We start from the raw sequence: 18,536 nt of genomic DNA on the forward strand, positions 1-18,536 counted from the left end.
ATACAATTTCACCATCAAGACTGGTGCAGGGAGAATAAGTGTAACATGTATAGTAAAGACATCTTATCTTTCGATACTTTTTTATCCACTAAGTAAAAATCACATGACACTTAGTTACTAATCATTAAAATAAACTGTTAACTCCTGTTTCATGTTTTGTGCAGATAAACACAAGGATTGCTCTGGTGTAACATTACATCTGACACATCAAAGGTAAGTACTTTTAATATATGTAATGGAATTCATCCAAATTTAATCCAGGGGTCCCCTGTTGCCATAGAAGCTGATGTGAGTTTGGTCACTTGTTTCAGTGGCAACAGGTCCAAAATTCTTTTGCACAGCCTGAAATGAACATACATGAACACAAACTTTGAATAACATTATAGTTTTACAATAAAATGCACCATTTATTGCCTGTTAGTCAAATGCTCTCACTTTAGGTAACTTTCTTATATTCTGCTCCACGTACATCATAACACCATTGGAAGATGTTAGTTTGGGAGCCTAGTATGATATTAGAAATTTGGGGTGGGAAAGAAACTAAAGAGGAAAATGCATGTTAATGTTGTTTTAGTGTTTGCCCTATTTCTTCTCAAGCTTGTGAAAAATGCTTTCAAATTTACTTCATCTTTAAAAAAAAAAAAAAAAAAAAAAAAAAAAGGTGGAGGAGACAGGCTATGACGTCTCATTTGACATCACAAAGACTTGGTGGCATAACATGTATGACTGGAATATTGGTATAGAAGGGTATAGTTTGCTCAGGAAGGACAGGCAGGGGATAAAGGGCGAAGGTGTTGTCTTATATATCCAAAATATATCCACCTGGACTGAGATTGAGATGGAAATAGGAAAAAGACATGTTGAAAGTCTCTAGGTAAGGATAAAAGGGGTAAAAAACCAAGGGTGATGTCATGGTAGGGATCAACTACAGACCACCTAACCAGCAAAAAGAGGTGGATGAGGCTTTTTGTAAATAACTAACAAAATCATCCAAAGGACAGGAGTTGTGACGGTACACCGCAAGAAGGACAGGAGACTTGTTACGGTTTTAATCAGGCTGCAACTTTATTATATAGATGTTTGGGACTACCCTGCCGATAAAGTGTACAGTGCAGGCAAATCCATGCTTATTCAAATCAATTCTCCAGGGCTTCCATCAGCCCCCCTTTGTTTAATCCATGCTTATTCAAATCAATTTTTGGGACTTCCACCAGCCCCCCTTTGTTTGGTGGGTGAGGTGTGGGGAGAAATAACATGGGAACTCAAGTTAACTTAAGCTTGACTAGAGACTGGGAGTGGATGTGTCATTCCATAAAGTAAAACTATTTCTTCATGTTATTTCTCACCCTACCCCACCCCCTACTGTTCCTCAGACGTTCTTGTTAACTGCTGGAAATGGCCCACCTTGATTATCACCACAAACGGTTTTCCTCCTTCCCCCCTTCCTTCCCCCCCTCCTTCCTGCTGATAATAGCTCATCTTAAGTGATCACTCTCCTTACAGTGTGTATGATAAAACCCATTGTTTCATGTTCTGTGTGTGTGTGTGTGTGTGTGTGTGTGTGTGTGTGTGTGTGTGTGTGTAAATCTCCCCACTGTATTTTCCACTGAATGCATCTGATGAAGTGAGCTTTAGCTCACGAAAGCTTATGCTCAAATAAATTTTAGTCTCTAAGGTGCCACAAGTACTCCTTTTCTTTTTTGCTGGAGTATTGTGTCCAGTTCTGGGCACTGCATTTCAGTAAAGATGTGGACAAATTGGAGAAAGTCCAGAGAAGAGCAACAAAAATGATTAAAGGTTTAGAAAACGTGACTTATGACTGAAGATTGAAAAAATTGGGTTTGGTTAGTCTGGAAAAGAGAAGACTGAGTGGGGGTCGGGGAGGGGACATAACAGTTTTCAAGTATATAAAAGATTGTTACAAGGAGGAGGAGGGAAATGGTTCTCTTTAACCTCTGAGGATAGGACAAGAAGCAATGGGCTTAAATTGCAGCAAGGGCGGTTTAGGTTGGACATTAGAAAAAACTTCATAACTATCAGGGTCATTAAGCACTGGAATAAATTGCCTAGACAGGTGTGGAACCTCTAAAAATTGGAGATTTTTAAAAGCAAGTTAGATAAATATCTGTCAGGGATGGTCAAGATAATACTTAATCCTGCCTTCAGTACTGGGCACTGAACTAGAAGCCCTCTTGAGGTCCCTTCCCGTCCTATGATTTTGATTCTCTACCTTGAAAACTGATTTTTAATAGTACTACTACATTTTAAGTGTGCAAAAAGAAAAGGAGTACTTGTGGCACCTTAGAGACTAACAAGTGAGCTACAGCTCACTTCATCGGATGCATTTGATAGAAAAAACAGCTGTAGCTCACGAAAGCTTATGCTCTAATACATTTGTTAGTCTCTAAGGTGCCACAAGTACTCCTTTTCTTTTTGCAAATACAAACTAACACGGCTGCTACTCTGAAACCTGTCATTTTAAGTTTGGTATCTATGGAGACTTTTTTATTTATTTATTTATTTATTTATTTATTTGTTATGGATTTTATAGCTGTAGAGGATCATTTCCCAATTAATTGGTTTATGGAGCTTTGAGGTAAATGTGGTTATTTTTCTGCAGGCAGCCTTTGATTGCTGGCATGTATCTTATGATGTCTGTGAATACTGTTATACCACCAGGGGAAAAAGGTGAGCAAGAACCTTATAAAGCAATCTGTGTAATTTTTATCTTCTGATGTTCATCTGTCTAATATGAAAAATATTTTCACAGACTCTCTCTGAATTGTAAAATCATAGGTGAAAGAGTTTATTGCTAACTAAAATAAATACTAAAAATACCTACACTTTTCAATTTATATTGCTGTTCCATCAGACTAGGTTCAAAGAGTCTAACAGTATGGTATAGAAGAATAATCATCAATGTAACATAATCTGAAAATTGTTTTGGATTTTGTTTTTAAAAATTACACCATCAGTAGGCAACTATTTTATATATATAGTTTCTGGGCTCTTTCTCTTAATCCGCTACAGCACGGGTTGGCAACTGTCGGCACGCAGCTCATCAGGGTAATCCACTGGCGGGCTGCAAGACATTTTGTTTACCTTGACGATCTGCAGGCATAGCCCCCTATAGCTCCCAGTTGCCGAGACATGCTGGCCGCCGCTTCCTATACCTCCAATTGGCCAGGAACGGCAAACTGCTGCCACTGGGAGCTGAGCTGGGCTGTGCCTGTGGATGGTCAACGTAAACAAAATGTCTCGCGGCCCGCCAGCAGATTACCCGATGAGCCTCATGCCAAAGATTGCCAACCCCTGAGCCACAGATTTCCTTACTTACTAAGAAGTTTATCAAAAATTTGAATTTCTTTCCCTGCAGGAACTTCTGATATTTCAAAATGATGTTTTTCTCCCAAATTCAGATGAAAAATTGAAATATTGAAATTTGTTTAAGGAACAAATATTTCCAAAACATTTTGGTTCAGAAATGGGAAAATGTTTCATTGTGGCATTGTCAATCAAAATATTCTGATATTCCCAAATCAAAATGTTAAGTTTCTGTTTATTAAATGGACCTTTCATGTTTCATTTTGAGCAGTTCAACATTAATTTGCAGTTCCCTATGGTGGTACATTGCGTCACAGGAGTTGTAGCTTGGATGCCTGATTGTGCCCATTGTTTCCTAACCACAACTCCGCTGGGGCAATGTACCACCATATGGAATGCAGTCTAATATTCAGCAGTCACTGAATGAAACATTTTAGGTCAGTTCAGCGAACTGTAATATTTTTATCTGAGTCAGTCTGAACCAAAGCTAAATATTTTGATGCATTTTCAGACAGAAAATAAAATGTAAAAAAATCTGAAAAATTAAAACTTTCTCACAGAAAATTTTCATTTTGCAGAAATTGACTTTTCTGTTTTTTTTTTTTTTTTTTTTTTTTTTTTTAAAATCATTTAGATGAAAATTTCCCAATCAGCTCCACTAATAACTTTGGACCTCCTGGTATTTACCCAGTTTAACAGTTCTTTATAGGCTGTTTTACTCTCACCTGCCCAGCAATTTTGACGTGGTAAAAAGAAGAGATGGTTGGTTACAGGAGGCCCCAGTAGAAGAGCTGTCCGCTGGGCAACACGTTCCTTGTGCATGTAGTGCCTTATTTTCTCCTCAAATGATGGTTCCCAGTCTTCAGGCAGGCTGGAGTCTTTCCCAAAGGAAACCCTCATCCACAAAAGCATAGGATTGTGTGAGAGACTCAAGAAGACAGAGCCCTGTTAGTGTCCATGTCTGAATCTGACTCTCTGAAACTACCTTGTGATTATACGTGGTTTTTATATATTAAAATGAAACCTCCATATCTCTTTTACTACTCTTAATTTGCCTACGTAAGTTTCCCCAGTGTGTTGATCTTTTTTGTCTCATCTGTTTTTTTTGTAGTGTTCAACCCGATAATATATAAGCAAATTTATTGTTCTAAATTGTTGCAGAGCTATTTGCTATAGCTTCTAGGTTTCAGCCCAGAAGTAGATGCATTTCAGTAGTGCTTGAAGTGATCCATGTGTATAATTTGTATGTCAGTTTCTTAGTGAAAGTATGTGGGGATCATTTTGGCCTAAAGTTCCTATAGAAATGTAAGAGATTATTGTCCACTGCCTTTTAAACCTGCATCTACATTGCAGATTTTGTACACTACTTCCAAATTTATGTTTCAGCGAAGTACTGTAAAAGTCACTTTGCTTGAGTAAGTAGCATTTTTAAAAAGTTTTATTCTTGTTTGTTTTAACAGTGGTTGATGCAGATATTGCCTGCCATTATCAAAAGTATCCAATGCACCTCTTTGCCTATAGAGTTCATACACACCGATTAGGTAAGAGTTTATTTCCACTGTAATATCAAGTATTTGCCTCTCTTTTATAACTAATAAAACTAAAATGCTATACAACCTTAACTTACAATCTGAGTTAAATATAGATCCAAAAATCTTTTACCGCATTATTTAAACTTGAGCAGAAAAGTTACATAATTGTTTAAAATATTTTTCTTTAATAAATCATTCTATTAATTTAAGTAATACATCTTTAAGAGAAAAATAGCAAATACTTTAGAAAATCAACATATTTTGTATTACATCTGACATTCATGCAGGGGTAAATATTTATTGTAGGTAAGGTGGTAAGTGGATACAGAGTGAGAAATGGTCAGTGGACCTTGATTGGTAGACAGAGTCCGCAACTACCACAGGTTTGTTTATTTTTTTCTTGTTTTTAATTATGCTTATTTAAGTCTTAGCAGCAAAGTCTAAATTTGTTTTATGTATTTCTGCTTTAGCTTTCCACGATATATTCTTGTGTTTTTTAAAATTTACAGGATTCTGTCAGACTATAACATGTAATTAACATTTCTCATCAAATGGAGTTGGAGAGCCACCAAATTATCATACTGTGACAGTCATATTTGCATCATGTTTCATTGGTATGTGATTTTGTGCCATCACTACCGAATGCTGCTATGTTTTGCTGCAATATTATCATAGAATCATAGAATATCAGGGTTGGAAGGGACTTCAAAAGTCATCTAGTCCAACCCCTGCTCAAAGCAGGACCAATTTTTGCCCCAGATCCCTAAATGGCCCCCTCAAGGATTGAACTCACAATCCTGGGTTTAACAGGCCAGTGCTCAAACCACTGAGCTCGCCCCCCAATTATGATGTAGACATAAGTGTAATAGCATGTTGTGTTTTTTATGACACACATTGATTGGCACAAGTGTCAATAGCCAAAAGCATTCTTCTTTCCTCATACTGGGCAGCTGGCAGGAAAGGAAATAGAAACAGTAGAAGAAAGTTTCTCCTTTATCTCTTTACTTCTCCATTCGGTTACTTAGAAGATGGGAGGGGATCCTAGTTGCTCTCTTTCCTTTCCTATCTCCCTTCTTCACAAAGGAGAATAGCTCCTGCACTGACAGTCTGCATTCTCAGCACAGCCTTGCATATATCTAGTAATATAGGGAGCAGTCTTGTGAGTAAGATTCATATTTCATTATTTTATATCCTTGACATATTTTTACATTTTTAAAACATTATGAAATTGTCCCAGAGAATAAAACAAACAAAGCAGTTGATTATTCACCAGTGAACTACTATACAGTGTTCAAAAGGTTTTTTGCTAACTGATGTCACCATCATGAGACACGTAATGAGAGCCAATGAGAGAGAGGTGTGGCATTTAAAGTAGTTTTAATTTTGTTGGAGTTTTATGTTCTGTTCTTTCTTTCACTGAATCTGATTAGTCATGGTAGAATTATGTTAATTGTTCTGTGGATTACCTTTAAAGCATTTTAATTTCAGACTCGTATTTTTGTGTGCATATATTTTAATATAGAGAATGAAATTATATATATGAAAATGATTCACAGATAAATAAGAATACAGAGGACGTCATCTATTGAGAGTGTTCACTAATTCTAATGCACCATTTTCCTTGGATTCTCTTTCAGGCCTTTTATCCTGTGGAACACCCAGTGGACATTAATTTTGGTGATACTTTAGCAGCTAGGTGTCTTTTCACTGGTGAAGGTAGAACTACGGAGACGCACATAGGGTATGATTTTTATACTTGCTTTATTAAAAAAACCTCTTTTACCATTATACTGGTTGTGTAGAACATGCATTCATGTTTTCGATCCCCTCAAAGGTATCCTAACAAATTCTGTTGGAATTGTTTGGCTTGCTCCCCAGACAGTTAGGAATATAAACATGGTCAGGAAAAGGCCATTGAGGCCTACATAATTGCCTGTACTTTGGCAAATAATCCCCCTTCTAACAACATTGCTGAAATTAACCCATTCAGCCAAATACCTGATTTAGAAGTATATCTAAAAGGATTCTTTCACAGGAGTATTTTTTTCAAAAACCCCAAGTTAAAAGTATTTTCTGTCACTTGATGGCATTGATGGCTGAAGATAATTTAAGGACAACATAGCACATGATTAATTACACCTTACAGATTTTCTTCCAGGAGTAATTATTATCTAAGTTTATTATTTTGGGTTACATTTTGAAATCTTAAGTACCAAAAAGGAAAAATAGTATTGTTGGATAAAAGACTGAGTTTTTCTTGCATGTACAGGCTGACAGACGACAATAAGATTCAAATTTTCTTCTGAATGATTTATTATTTATTATTTTTCAATGGTGCTATTCAGCAGGAGATAATGCCTTGACTCAAAATTGTCCATTTTACTATATATATTTTTTATTTTTAAAATACACATTAGCTTCTCAAGTGAGGATCCATTTTTTAAAACATTAATTCTTTCTTCACTCTGTGAGATACAGTAGGAAAAGGGATATGTAGAGATTGAGTCTTCCACTTCTGGAGTTAGATACTGCAGCTGTTTAAGGGGCTAATCCTGCAGTGTGCTGAGCACCCTCAAGTCCCTTGACTTCAGCACAGATTTTGGTGTTCAGCACTTGATAGTCATATTTCTTTAAGCAAATAGTTAAAGTACTTGTGTGGGTAACAGCAACTGAAGGAGAAATGAGAGGGAGTATGTTGGAAAACTGTTTTTTTATAAAGCTCACAAAATTAATATAAATATATTCAAATGTAAGATACAAACTGAAACATTGTTTAAAAAAAGAAATATAAAACTTCCACAATGAATAAAATGTACCCCACTTCTTAGAATAATCTTAAAACTATTATTGAACAATAATGTAGTTTTTAATGGTAGTAAGAGGATATCTTGTCTAGGGAAGATTTTTTTGTATGTGTTAATATCCTTTCAACGATTAAGAGTAATATGAATCTCATGTTAACTTCTGCTAATTCCTTTAGTTTAGGCATTGGAATTACCTCCCTCCTCAGTATATATCTGTCCAACCAGAGGTAGCCATACTGTAGAAATTTCCAAATCCATTGCTATTGCATATGAAAATTTAAACCAGTAAATCGAAACATTATTCAGTTTGAGAATGTTTGAATATTTCCTGCACATAAAAGCTAGAAATAAATATTGGGAACAGATATGCCCTGATACTAATGCTAAATGTTTAATATTAAAAAAAAAACTTAAAAATTCATTATGCGGCTTGTACTTGACATCCATTAAACTGGAGCAAAAACGCATGCACATTAAGCAGTTACACAGAAGGCAGAAACATTTTGTGGAAGTGCACAAAGATACAATGGTAAGAGGAAATTACCACCATAATAAGTATTAAAAAGTCTAGATGAAAATCACACAATTAGAACCACCATTAACATTACTGAGTATTGCACCGATATCTGTGAAGTTACTACTAATACAATTAAACTATAAAGAATGCATGGATTACGTATCTTTCTTAAAAACAAATGAAAACATTATGAAACTGAAAATAGTCTTGACTATTTTAATAACAAGTCTTTGAGCCACACATATTATTTCCTGGAAAATGGATAAGGTAGCAGTATCTTTATTTCAATTGTTCCTGTACTGAGCTTTAAAAATCATTTAACAAGGAAATATGTATCAAAAATAATTGGAATTTATATTTGTCAGTAAATACCAATGGTTGATTTAGCTATATAATGTTTATAGATTCTTTTAAGGCCGAAAGAGACCATTATGATCATCTAATCTGACCTACTGCATAACTCAGGCCACAGAACCTTATGCAGCGATTCCTGCATCAAGCCCACAACATCTGTTTGAGATACAGCTTAGCAGTCCTTATTAAAATCTTGGAAAACAAGACCCTGATTCTGCAGTTGCCCTGTCTCCATGAACAGTGAATTGCCTAGTCAAGGCCGAAAAGGTTCATCTTGTTTTGTTTAATTGTGTTTCTTTGTGCAAACGATAATAATTCTAAATTTGCATTGATTCCTAAAAGAAACAATTTTATCTTGGTTTAATCAAATTTTGTCCTATCCACACTGGACTGTATTTGTCAAACAACCTGAATGCTGCTAGAGCTAGCTCCTTTGCTGTTTCTCTTCTGGCTTCGTTTGCTTTTACCATTAACTTATTTTTCCTTTTCCATTAACTTATTTTTCCATACAAAAGCCTACATTAAAAGAAATGTTACAGTGGCACAGTCAAATTCTCAAATGTTAGGAAGTGCAAATACTCCTAACATTTTCCCTCCCACCTCTCCAGACCCAACTCCTCATCCCTCTGCATTCTAGTCAGACTACATTCTTCTTTTCCTTGCTGCCTGAGCACCAACAGGGAGAGCATTCGCAGAAACTCTTGACCTCTTTTAGCTGAAATTTTCCAAACTAATTCAGCCTGAGGCATTCTACAATTAGTTTGGCAAAATTATAAGCAACTGAAAGCTTAAAATGGAAAGTGTCAGATTTAACTATCATCATTGTTTCCCATGCTTCCTATCAAATATATATATATATATATATATATATATATATATATATATATATATATATATATATATATAAAAATTCATACACACACCACTTACTACACTTTAAAAAAATAATTCAATAGGAATTTTCTATCTAAAATTCAGATTTTGTTCCCTAGTTCTTGACTCTTTTAACTGTGTAAAAATTTCTTGTTAATAGGCATTCAGTCTTTCATATCAGTGAAAACTTTCATTGGGTCCTCTCTTATTCCAGCTGCATTAAACTTTACTCATAAAAGATTCTTCAGATATGGTCATACTATTGTGGTGTTCTTCACCTCTTTAAAGTCAACAAAGACTTAGCTGTGCTAGATTGTTCATGCAATGTTGTTGTAGCCTTGTCAGTCTCAGGATGTTAGAGAAGGTGGGTGTGATAATAATTTTTATACTTCATTGTGAATAGTCCCTTAGAATACGTGCTAACTACTTATGCTAAACTGCCTGTTCAATCTTGCATTTAGCTGTGACACGTTTAATACATTTTCCCAGACCTGAAGAAGAGCTCTCTGTAATTAAGAAGTTTGTCTTTCTCACTAACAGAAGTTAGTCCAATAAAAGATGTTACTTAACCCATCTCTCTCTACACTGTTCATGGCTGCACACAGTATTCCATCTGGCGTCAAACAAATGTCTTGTTCGGTATTATGACGGGGCAAGGCCAGATGGCTATAGAAAAGTAGTGGGAGATAGATATATTAGCTCCAAGCTAAACAAATCCCTGGTACCAGGATAAGTGAAATGGCAGCTGCTCGAGGTCAATTAAGAACTTTCCAGAAGACAGAGAGAATGCTAGGTTGATTGGGACACCTGAAGCCAATCAGGAGCTGGCTGAAACTAGTTAAAAGCCTCCCAGTTAGTCCAGTGGGTGTGCATGTCAGGAGCTGTGGGAGGAAGTTGTGCTGTTGGAGAGACTGAGTAATACACACCATATCAGAACAAGGAAGGAGACCCTGAGGTAGGGGGGAAGTGGAGCTTGAGGAAGTGAGGACTGCTGTGGGGGAAGTAGCCTAGAGAATTGTACATGTGATGTTTCTAAAAGGTCAGCTACCATAGCTGATACTATTAGGGTCCCTGGGCTGGAGCCCAGAGTAGAGGGTGGGCCCGGGCCCCGCCCCACCTTTTCCCCCTGATTAATAACTGAGACTGGGAGACAACAGAGACTGTGCAAGGAAGGATAACTTCTCCTCACCTCCCTTGCTGGCTTACGATGAAAATGGCTCAGTAGACTGTGACCCTTTTCTCTAGAGAGAGAAGGGTTACATGGAGGGTCACAGCGAGCCTCTGAGGCTAGCGAAATCCACCAGGAAATGCGCGACCCATGGAGGCAAGGACAGAGCTTTGTCACAGTATCAACTCTGGTTTATTATTCTGTTCCTCCACTAATACATGCTAGTATCTTCTTCAATGTTTTTTAACTGCTGCTGTGCACAGAATGATGGTTTTAATGATTTTTCTACAATAACTTCCAAACTCTTTTTCCTAATCAATGTGCTGGATGATTGTCCTGTTCATCACACTTTTTTTCAGTTTGATTCCTTCCTCCTATATTATTTACTTTTATATGAATTTGTCATCTTTTGGCCCACTTAAGTTATTTAGAATCTAGTTGCTTTTTTCCCATTAAATGTTGTACCACCCATTCCTCTGCGAAGTGCAAATTTCTTGGTCTTGTTTTTTAATGTTTCTGTTGAAATATATAAAGAAAAGATCTTCTGGTTTGAAAGCATGGAAAATATTCTTTACCTTGCACCTTATTTTGTAATCTTATTCCATGATTAACTGTTAATGAGTGCTGAATTTGACAAAAAAATCCAAGTATGCACCCCACTTGGACGTATAAATAATCTGAATACAAAGGTAACTATTATGTAGACTTCTATTATATATGGTAAAGAAACTTTTATTTTATCGAAGAAACAAGTTTTCCTATTCCTTTTCTATTAACTCCTTAGTCAATATTTATTCAAAATTAGACACAAAAGTGCCTGCCCAGAGCTCAAGGAACTTTTAAAAGAATTGGGCATACACACAACCAGAGGAATAAGAAGACTTACCCCCCCACCATATTAACTCCTGCACATCATCTTGCTTTATGAATTTTAAACCTACCCAGTTTCCTCATGACATCCCTCAATCTGCCCCTTCCCCAACTGCCAGTGAAAATAGATGGGTCTGGTTGCATATGCCAAAGATCTGTCTATGTGGGGTCTGACAGACCAGATTCAAGGTTAATTTGTGGGCCCTGATTATGAAAGTGACAGAGCAATTGCAGAACAATTACCAAGATTTATTGAGGTGAGGTACAGGATACCTCTTCAAAAATTGCCTGACATCAATTGCTGTTCTTAACTGTTACAATATAACATGGGTAGAGAGTTGTACTTTTGTGCAGTAGCTTGGTCCCAAAGTATTCAAAGATTCATAGATCAAGATCACCAGTTTTAAAACTGTGTCTGGAAACCAACCGGCAGTCCTTGCAACCAACCGTCACTCAAAGAACTATCAAGCTTCTTATACCATGCCTGTCACCAGAGTTCTTCAAGTGATAGTCCAGATCATATTCCACAGCTGGTGATTGCACATCCTGTGTGCGTGCATCAGAGAATCTTTTAATTAGCAATGCCTGTGGGGAGGTGCCTTTCATTCCCTTGTGTACTCAGGATGAGTATAAAGGGCAGAGCCACCCCCTGCCAGCATCCTCAGGTCCTTCTTACTGCCATGGAACAGCTCCGTTCAGAGCAACTTACCTCTTTTATTTAGTTGGCAGTGTTAGCTAGTCAGTCTTTGCGGGACTGTCAAGAGTACCGTCCGCCAACAAGACTGGTACCACCTTTGGTTCCACATGGGAGACCACAAGTCACCTTCAAGTACTGTCCCTCATGTGAAGCAGTCATTCCGGTATCTCGTCTGCTTCAGCAAGAGACGTGTTCTGGACTGGTGAATGATCTGCAGGTCCTTTTTGAAGCAGACCCAGAATTTGAGGGAGTCTCACTGAAGACGTTCCTTTTCAAGTAGTCCATGCATCCTGGTGTGGACCCCTGTCTTGAGGTTTCCAGACTGTCAGGGATCAGAGGTATTCAAGGTCTGCACTTAAGCATTTTCAGAATTATCCAAAGGTGCCTCACAAATCAGCCTCAGTACTGAGAAAACACCAGGATTGACTGGACACCAAGCAGAGAAAAGAAGCACAAAACACCTTCCCCAGGCTCAGACATTAAACCTCATAAGACAACTAGGTTGTCAATTATCAAAGGTCCCTCAAAGCTGAGGAAAAGCTCTCACTGAGCACCGGGATGAGCACTAGCTGAGGTGACCCAGACATGCTGCAGGTATCGGCTAGCACTGTCTCAGCCATACTGACATCATGGTACCAGGCCCAACTCCACCTCACAAGACACTGACAACAGCGCAAGCAAGGCTGCAGCCTCAGTCCACCTCAGTGGCATGGGAGTTAGGGCTTCCCCCATGTACACAGAGAAATCTCCTGGCCCTTTCAGGAATGCAAGTACCGTATGCCAATTCCATGGTCCAGTTTCCTGGGTCTGGTGTTGCCTGCAGGAAGATCTCTGTGCCCCTTGGGACTGATACCATTGGTGCTACCAGTGCCAGAGAGGACTCTCCCACTCTCAGAGAAGTGCTGCCTGTCATCCTCAGCCCATATTTATCCACAGCCGAATCCATGTGTCCACACCAGGGAAGGGAGCCCAGCCTCTAGAGCATTATGATCCCAGTATCAATCTATACCAGTATTGCAACAGCTGGTACCAGCCTTCATGGTCTCCAATGGCATATGTGGGTTCCAGTTTGCCATGGGTTTGGCCTTTCCAGTGTATTCCAGGTGTAGGTTGGCATCTCCTCACCTGAAGGAGCACCAGTCATCTCTGCATGCCCAGGATGAGGGGCTCGGTGGCAGCAGCAGCCACCAGTCTGGACAACACCGCATTGTCCTTTCCATCTGAAGCTCTGGTGCCGGAGTAGGCACTGGCTGCACTGTAAGATCATAAGTCTTCTACAACTAATGGCAACTTTAGAGAACACAGAAGCAAATTCCAGGCTTTGGTGTCAGAGGGGCAGCTGGACACTAAATTGACCTTCAGACAGCCTTAAATGCCACAGATGCACACTCCTGGGCAATGGCTGTTGCATTCATTGTGGCTTTCATCCTTGGGAATTCCAAGGGAGCTACACACTGCAGTCAGGGACCTGCCCTTTGAAGTTTGCTCCTTGTTTTATAACATGAGGTCACTTAAAGACTCTAGGGCCACATCAGGTTCTTGGTGGTATACACCCCAGCCACTCCGAGCATTTTACACCAGGAGGTTCAGTCCCTCTTAGCTCTCAGTGCCATAGTGTCATCTCGCAGCAAAGGAAAAAAGGATTTTCCTCATTTCCCCTCTCCCCCCCCCCCCCAAAAAAGTGAGGACTTTGAGCTATCCTGGGACGTAAAGGGCCTGAACACCTACATCAAAAGGTTCAGATTTCGGATGGTATCCATGGCATCTAGCATCCCATCCCTAGATCAGAAGGACTGGTATGCTGCCATCAGCTTTCAGGATTCATATGTCCACAGCACAATTCACTGAGCCCACAAGTGCTTCCTGAGGTTTGCATTAGGAGACAGTCGCTACCAGTGCCAAGTTTTGCCATTTGGGCTCTCAACAGCACCCACATTATTTACAAAATGGCAGTGGTGGAGGCCTGATCCAGAAGGATAGGTGTCTAGGTGTTTCCCTACTTTGAAAAGTGGCCAGTCAGAGGTCACTCAGAGCCCCAGGTGCAGTCCAGTGTGAGGATAATATTTAAGATGCTGTCATGTCTAGGCCTGCTGGTGAACATAAAGAAATTGACCCTTACACCCACGTGACCAATAGTGTTCATAGGGACTGTGATGGATGCCACCAAGGCTTGGCCTGCCTGCCTGCCACCCAGAAGATTTGGGACCTTGCAGAACTTGTGCTTTGATCTACATTCCAACCCTCAAACTCAGATAAGAGACTGCCTCATGCTGATGGGCCTCAAGCCAGCCTGCACCTTCAACACTCCATAGGCAAGGCTCCACTTTAGTCAGTTGCAGGCATAAATACTGTCAACTTGCTGCAGACAGCATTTGGATTTGCGAGTATACATCTAACTGTTAGTCCTTCAAACCCTGGACTGGTGGAAAGATTCCCCACAACTCCTGCAGTGGAGTCCCATTTTTCTCCAGATCCTCCATCCAGGATCATACTTAAAGTTGCTTCCGTGATTGGATGGGAGGCACATATGACAACCATTTGGCCCAGGGCCAGTGGTCAATGGTGGAGAGGTCCTCACAACAAACGTACTGGAACTATGGCTATGCACAATGCTTGAAGATTTATTCCTGCTGGACATTCAGGGCTATTCCATCCAGATGATTTCTGACATGGCTGCAATATTTTACCTCAGCAAGCAAGGAGGGACCAGATCATTATGACCCTGCCAGGAAGCAGTGCAACTATGGAAGTTTGTCATGAGGCATGACATCAGTTTGTTAGCAGTTGACTTGACAGGGCTGGACAACATAGTGGCAGACAATCTGAGAAGACATTTCATGAGGAATCATGAATGGTCAGTTCATTGAGAGGGTTTCTTCTTGGTCTTTGCACCTGGGGGATCTCACACAAAGACCTGTTTGCCACAGATATTTCTTAAGTTGGGGAAGAGGCTCAGTGTCCTAGTTGGATGCATTCTTCTTCCCCTGGATAAAGGCGCTCTTCTACAATGTCTTCCCTCCCTTTCCCCCCCAATTCTGCTGCTCCCAAAGGTGTTGCAGAAGATCCAGCATGAGAGAGCTAAAGTGATCTTACTGGCCCTAGCATGCCAAGGCAGACCTGGTATTCAGTCCTGTGCAACTTCTCCATAGTGTCCCCAGCCTCTCTCCTGGTGACCAAATCTTCTGACTAAGAATGACAGCAGGTTTTTCCCTCAACTCTCTTCCCCCTGACTTTGTGGACACTCACTGGTTGATGCTGTCAGAGAGCTCATGCCCCAGCTCAATACAGAAGATACTGATAAATAGCAGGAAGCAATTAACCTGGACCTTGTTGGCACAGATCCTAGGAAGCATCCTTTCCAGGCCACCCACTAGGAATGCTGTGAGAAGAATCCAAGCCTCTGTGCTTTTCAAGCTCCTGGCATCTGAACGGTGTCTAACCACGACCCAAATCTTCACATCCCTAGGCACACACTCTGGGTGCAGACCTCCTATCTGGCACGCCCATCTAAGTGTAGGAACTTGCTATCTAGCTGCCTAGCCATTCTGGGCACTCCACTGGCCTTTGAGACTCCCCAATACTTAAACACACCCCTCTCCCACAATTTCACACCAAAGGTGTGAAACTTCTGGTTTACAGTTTAACTCTCTTGAGGACATGCAGTAGTCAGACAGCCCAGTCTAACATCTTAGTGCTCTGCTATATTTAATCATTGAAAGTACAGATTACAGATCTCCCAAAATAATGAAACATCCTAACCACAGTGTCCCTCACTAGTTCACCCTTGCCTTGGGAGTTCTTGGGGCAACATCTGTGTTCCATCAGGCAGGCAGACAGGCAGCATCTTCACCCCCTTTCTATGCTCCTGCTGCAGCAGCCTCCCTTGTCGTGCTCTGGTGCAAAATGGCTCTCTTCCCCAGTTCCCCACTGAGATCCCTTTATAGATTAATGCTGGGGTGACCTGCTTCTTTTATTTTGTTCCAGGTAACTGTCAATTACTTCCAAACCCCCCTTCAAACAAGAGGAAGAAAGGTTTTATCCCAGCTAAAGCAAATGCATTGTCCTGGTGTGTTTTACTTTGAATATGTTGTTTGCCGTGTTGTTGTGGTTGTGTTGGTCCCAGGATATGAGAGAGACAAGGTGGATGAAGTAATATCTTTTTTTGGACCAATGGAAGTTGGTCAGAATTTCCCTGGACCAGGCAGGTATCTAGAATATACTGGAGTCACTCTATCATTTGAAACAGTAGTATTCTCCTTAAACTCTTTGCTGGTTCATCTCACAGCCATATTGGCCATACATCCACTGATTGACCACTTCTCTGTCTTTTCACACTCAGTGGCAAAGAGGTTCCTGGATGGCATCTCTAGAATCCTTCCACCACCTAAGTACCCTGCCTCAGTGTGGGACCTCAATCTGGGTCCTGTCATGGAGGTCTCATTTGAGCCATTGGCAACATGTCCATTTTCCTCTCTCTCTCTCTCTCTCTCTCTCTCTCTCTCTCTCTCTCTCTCTCTGTGAAAGTTGTCTTTCTCCTGATAGTTACATTGGCCTGGCAGATGGGAGAAATACACACTTTGATGGCAGGAGCACCATACGCTATCAGTCATAGGAACAATGAGATCCCACCCTAGACTCCTGCTTAAGGTGGTATTCAAATTCCATATCAATAAAACCATCAGTATGGCTGTATTCTTACCGAAGCCTCATGTGGGAAGGGTGGAGCAGCAGTTACATGCCTTGGATGCAAGAAGGGCCTTGCTATCCTACTTGGTCAGGACTAGGTGCTTTCAGAAATCCCCCAGGTTTTTTGTTGCTTATGGAGAGAGGGTTAGGGGGCAGGCAATGTCCACTCAGGAATATCTAGCTGGATAGCCCAGTGCATTAAGTCATGCTTTTTACTGGCAGTGGCACCTCCCACTGCCGGAGTACTAGCTAGTGCGTTCCACCAGAGCGCAGGCTGCATTAGCGGCTTCCCATAAGGGACATTTGCAGGTCAGAAACTTGGTCATCTGCACACACGCTCACAAAGCATTATGCACTAGTGCAAGCAACCAAGGCCAATCCTGGGTTTGGCAAGACCGTGCTTCAGTCCCTGTTGGCATGAACTCCTTGTACCTGCATCCAGGAAAGACTACTGTTTGGGAGTCACCAGCTGTGGAATATGATACAAATTATCACTAGAAGAAGAAAAAGAGGTTCCTTGTAAAGTAATGGATGTTCTTAGAGATGTGTAATCCATATATCCCCCCCCCCCCCACACACACACACACACTCTCTCTCCACAACCAATCCCCGCTATTTCAGAGTCCACAAGCTGTGAGCTCTGCAAGTGGTGAAGGACCTGAAGGAGTGACTCTACCCTTTATACCCTCACTGGGTGCACAAGGGAGCAAAGGGCACATGCAGCACCCCACAGGCACTGGTAACGAGAAAGTGCTCTGACATGTGCACTCAACATGCAATCACCAGCTGTGGAGTATGTATAAGGACTGCACAACTTGGAGAACATGAAAAGAAGGTTACTATACAGGTAAAGCTTTTTTTTTTTTTTTTTTTTTTTCAGAGCAAATACTGATGTCAAGAAGTAGGCCCATATGACACACAGCACACTAGCCTAACCTTAAAGTGACAGATATGCATATATGTAGCAGGCTCCAAATCCAAAATAAAGATCATAGTTTTCTGGAGAAGAGCAGTCTTGCCCATAGCTCTGTCTATGAATCCACTTGCAGCTTAAGATGTAATATTTTGGGGTGAAAAGGGAAGGGCAATTTTAAACTGTTGGACCACCAAATAATTTTATTTAAAAAATTCTTTAAAATACTTGGTCCAAAGAAACAAGAAATGGTAGGCAAGCTCTTACTAATTGTTTCTCTTGCTGCCAACTCAGGGGTATGGCTCCCACTATTTAGTCACCTTTGGGGACACCCTGATCAAGATCAAGTGAAATAATCGCAATTATTAAGGAAACAAAACACCACAAATGATATAATACAAGAGATAAACTGGTGACGTCCAGTACAATCTCTTCTGTATATCTCTCTGTGAAAGGCTTTAACAGAGATGACATCATTGGGGGTGCTTTTCTCCTGGTAAATTAAGACCAAAGTATATTATTTCCCCAAAGTATAGTTAATTCAGTTTTAATATCTTATTAGATACCTAAAACTGTTTGTGTAGGGGCAAGTGGATCCTGTTGCTTATTAATAAATAACCAGACAGTTTATATGTGGGGAAAGTACACAGCCTTAACTAAATCCTATGAAACTGAAGAAAATATTTAAATTAGTTACCTAGAATAAGCCATTTAAGGATCTGTTCTAAGACAGGTAAATTATGAATATTAGGAATCTTCAGTCCAGTTATGTCACACAGTTTCTCTGTTTATCAATGT

The 18,536-nt window shown here is 40.1% G+C and overlaps 1 protein-coding gene across 23 annotated transcripts in view; it reads left to right on the plus strand.

The window, feature by feature from the left end:
* Window positions 1–18,536, plus strand: part of PAM (peptidylglycine alpha-amidating monooxygenase) — a 212,775-nt gene that overhangs the window by 136,904 nt on the left and 57,335 nt on the right. For all 23 annotated transcript variants that reach the window (XM_038401384.2, XM_038401392.2, XM_038401389.2 and 20 more), the window contains 5 exons: window positions 165–213; window positions 2,621–2,688; window positions 4,785–4,865; window positions 5,163–5,239; window positions 6,494–6,597. In XM_038401384.2, coding sequence (XP_038257312.1) covers window positions 165–213; window positions 2,621–2,688; window positions 4,785–4,865; window positions 5,163–5,239; window positions 6,494–6,597 — 379 coding nt within the window. The remainder of the gene's footprint in view (window positions 1–164; window positions 214–2,620; window positions 2,689–4,784; window positions 4,866–5,162; window positions 5,240–6,493; window positions 6,598–18,536) is intronic.

The sequence above is a fragment of the Dermochelys coriacea genome, chromosome 5 (assembly GCF_009764565.3).
Source record: "Dermochelys coriacea isolate rDerCor1 chromosome 5, rDerCor1.pri.v4, whole genome shotgun sequence".
Taxonomy (NCBI): domain Eukaryota; kingdom Metazoa; phylum Chordata; order Testudines; family Dermochelyidae; genus Dermochelys; species Dermochelys coriacea.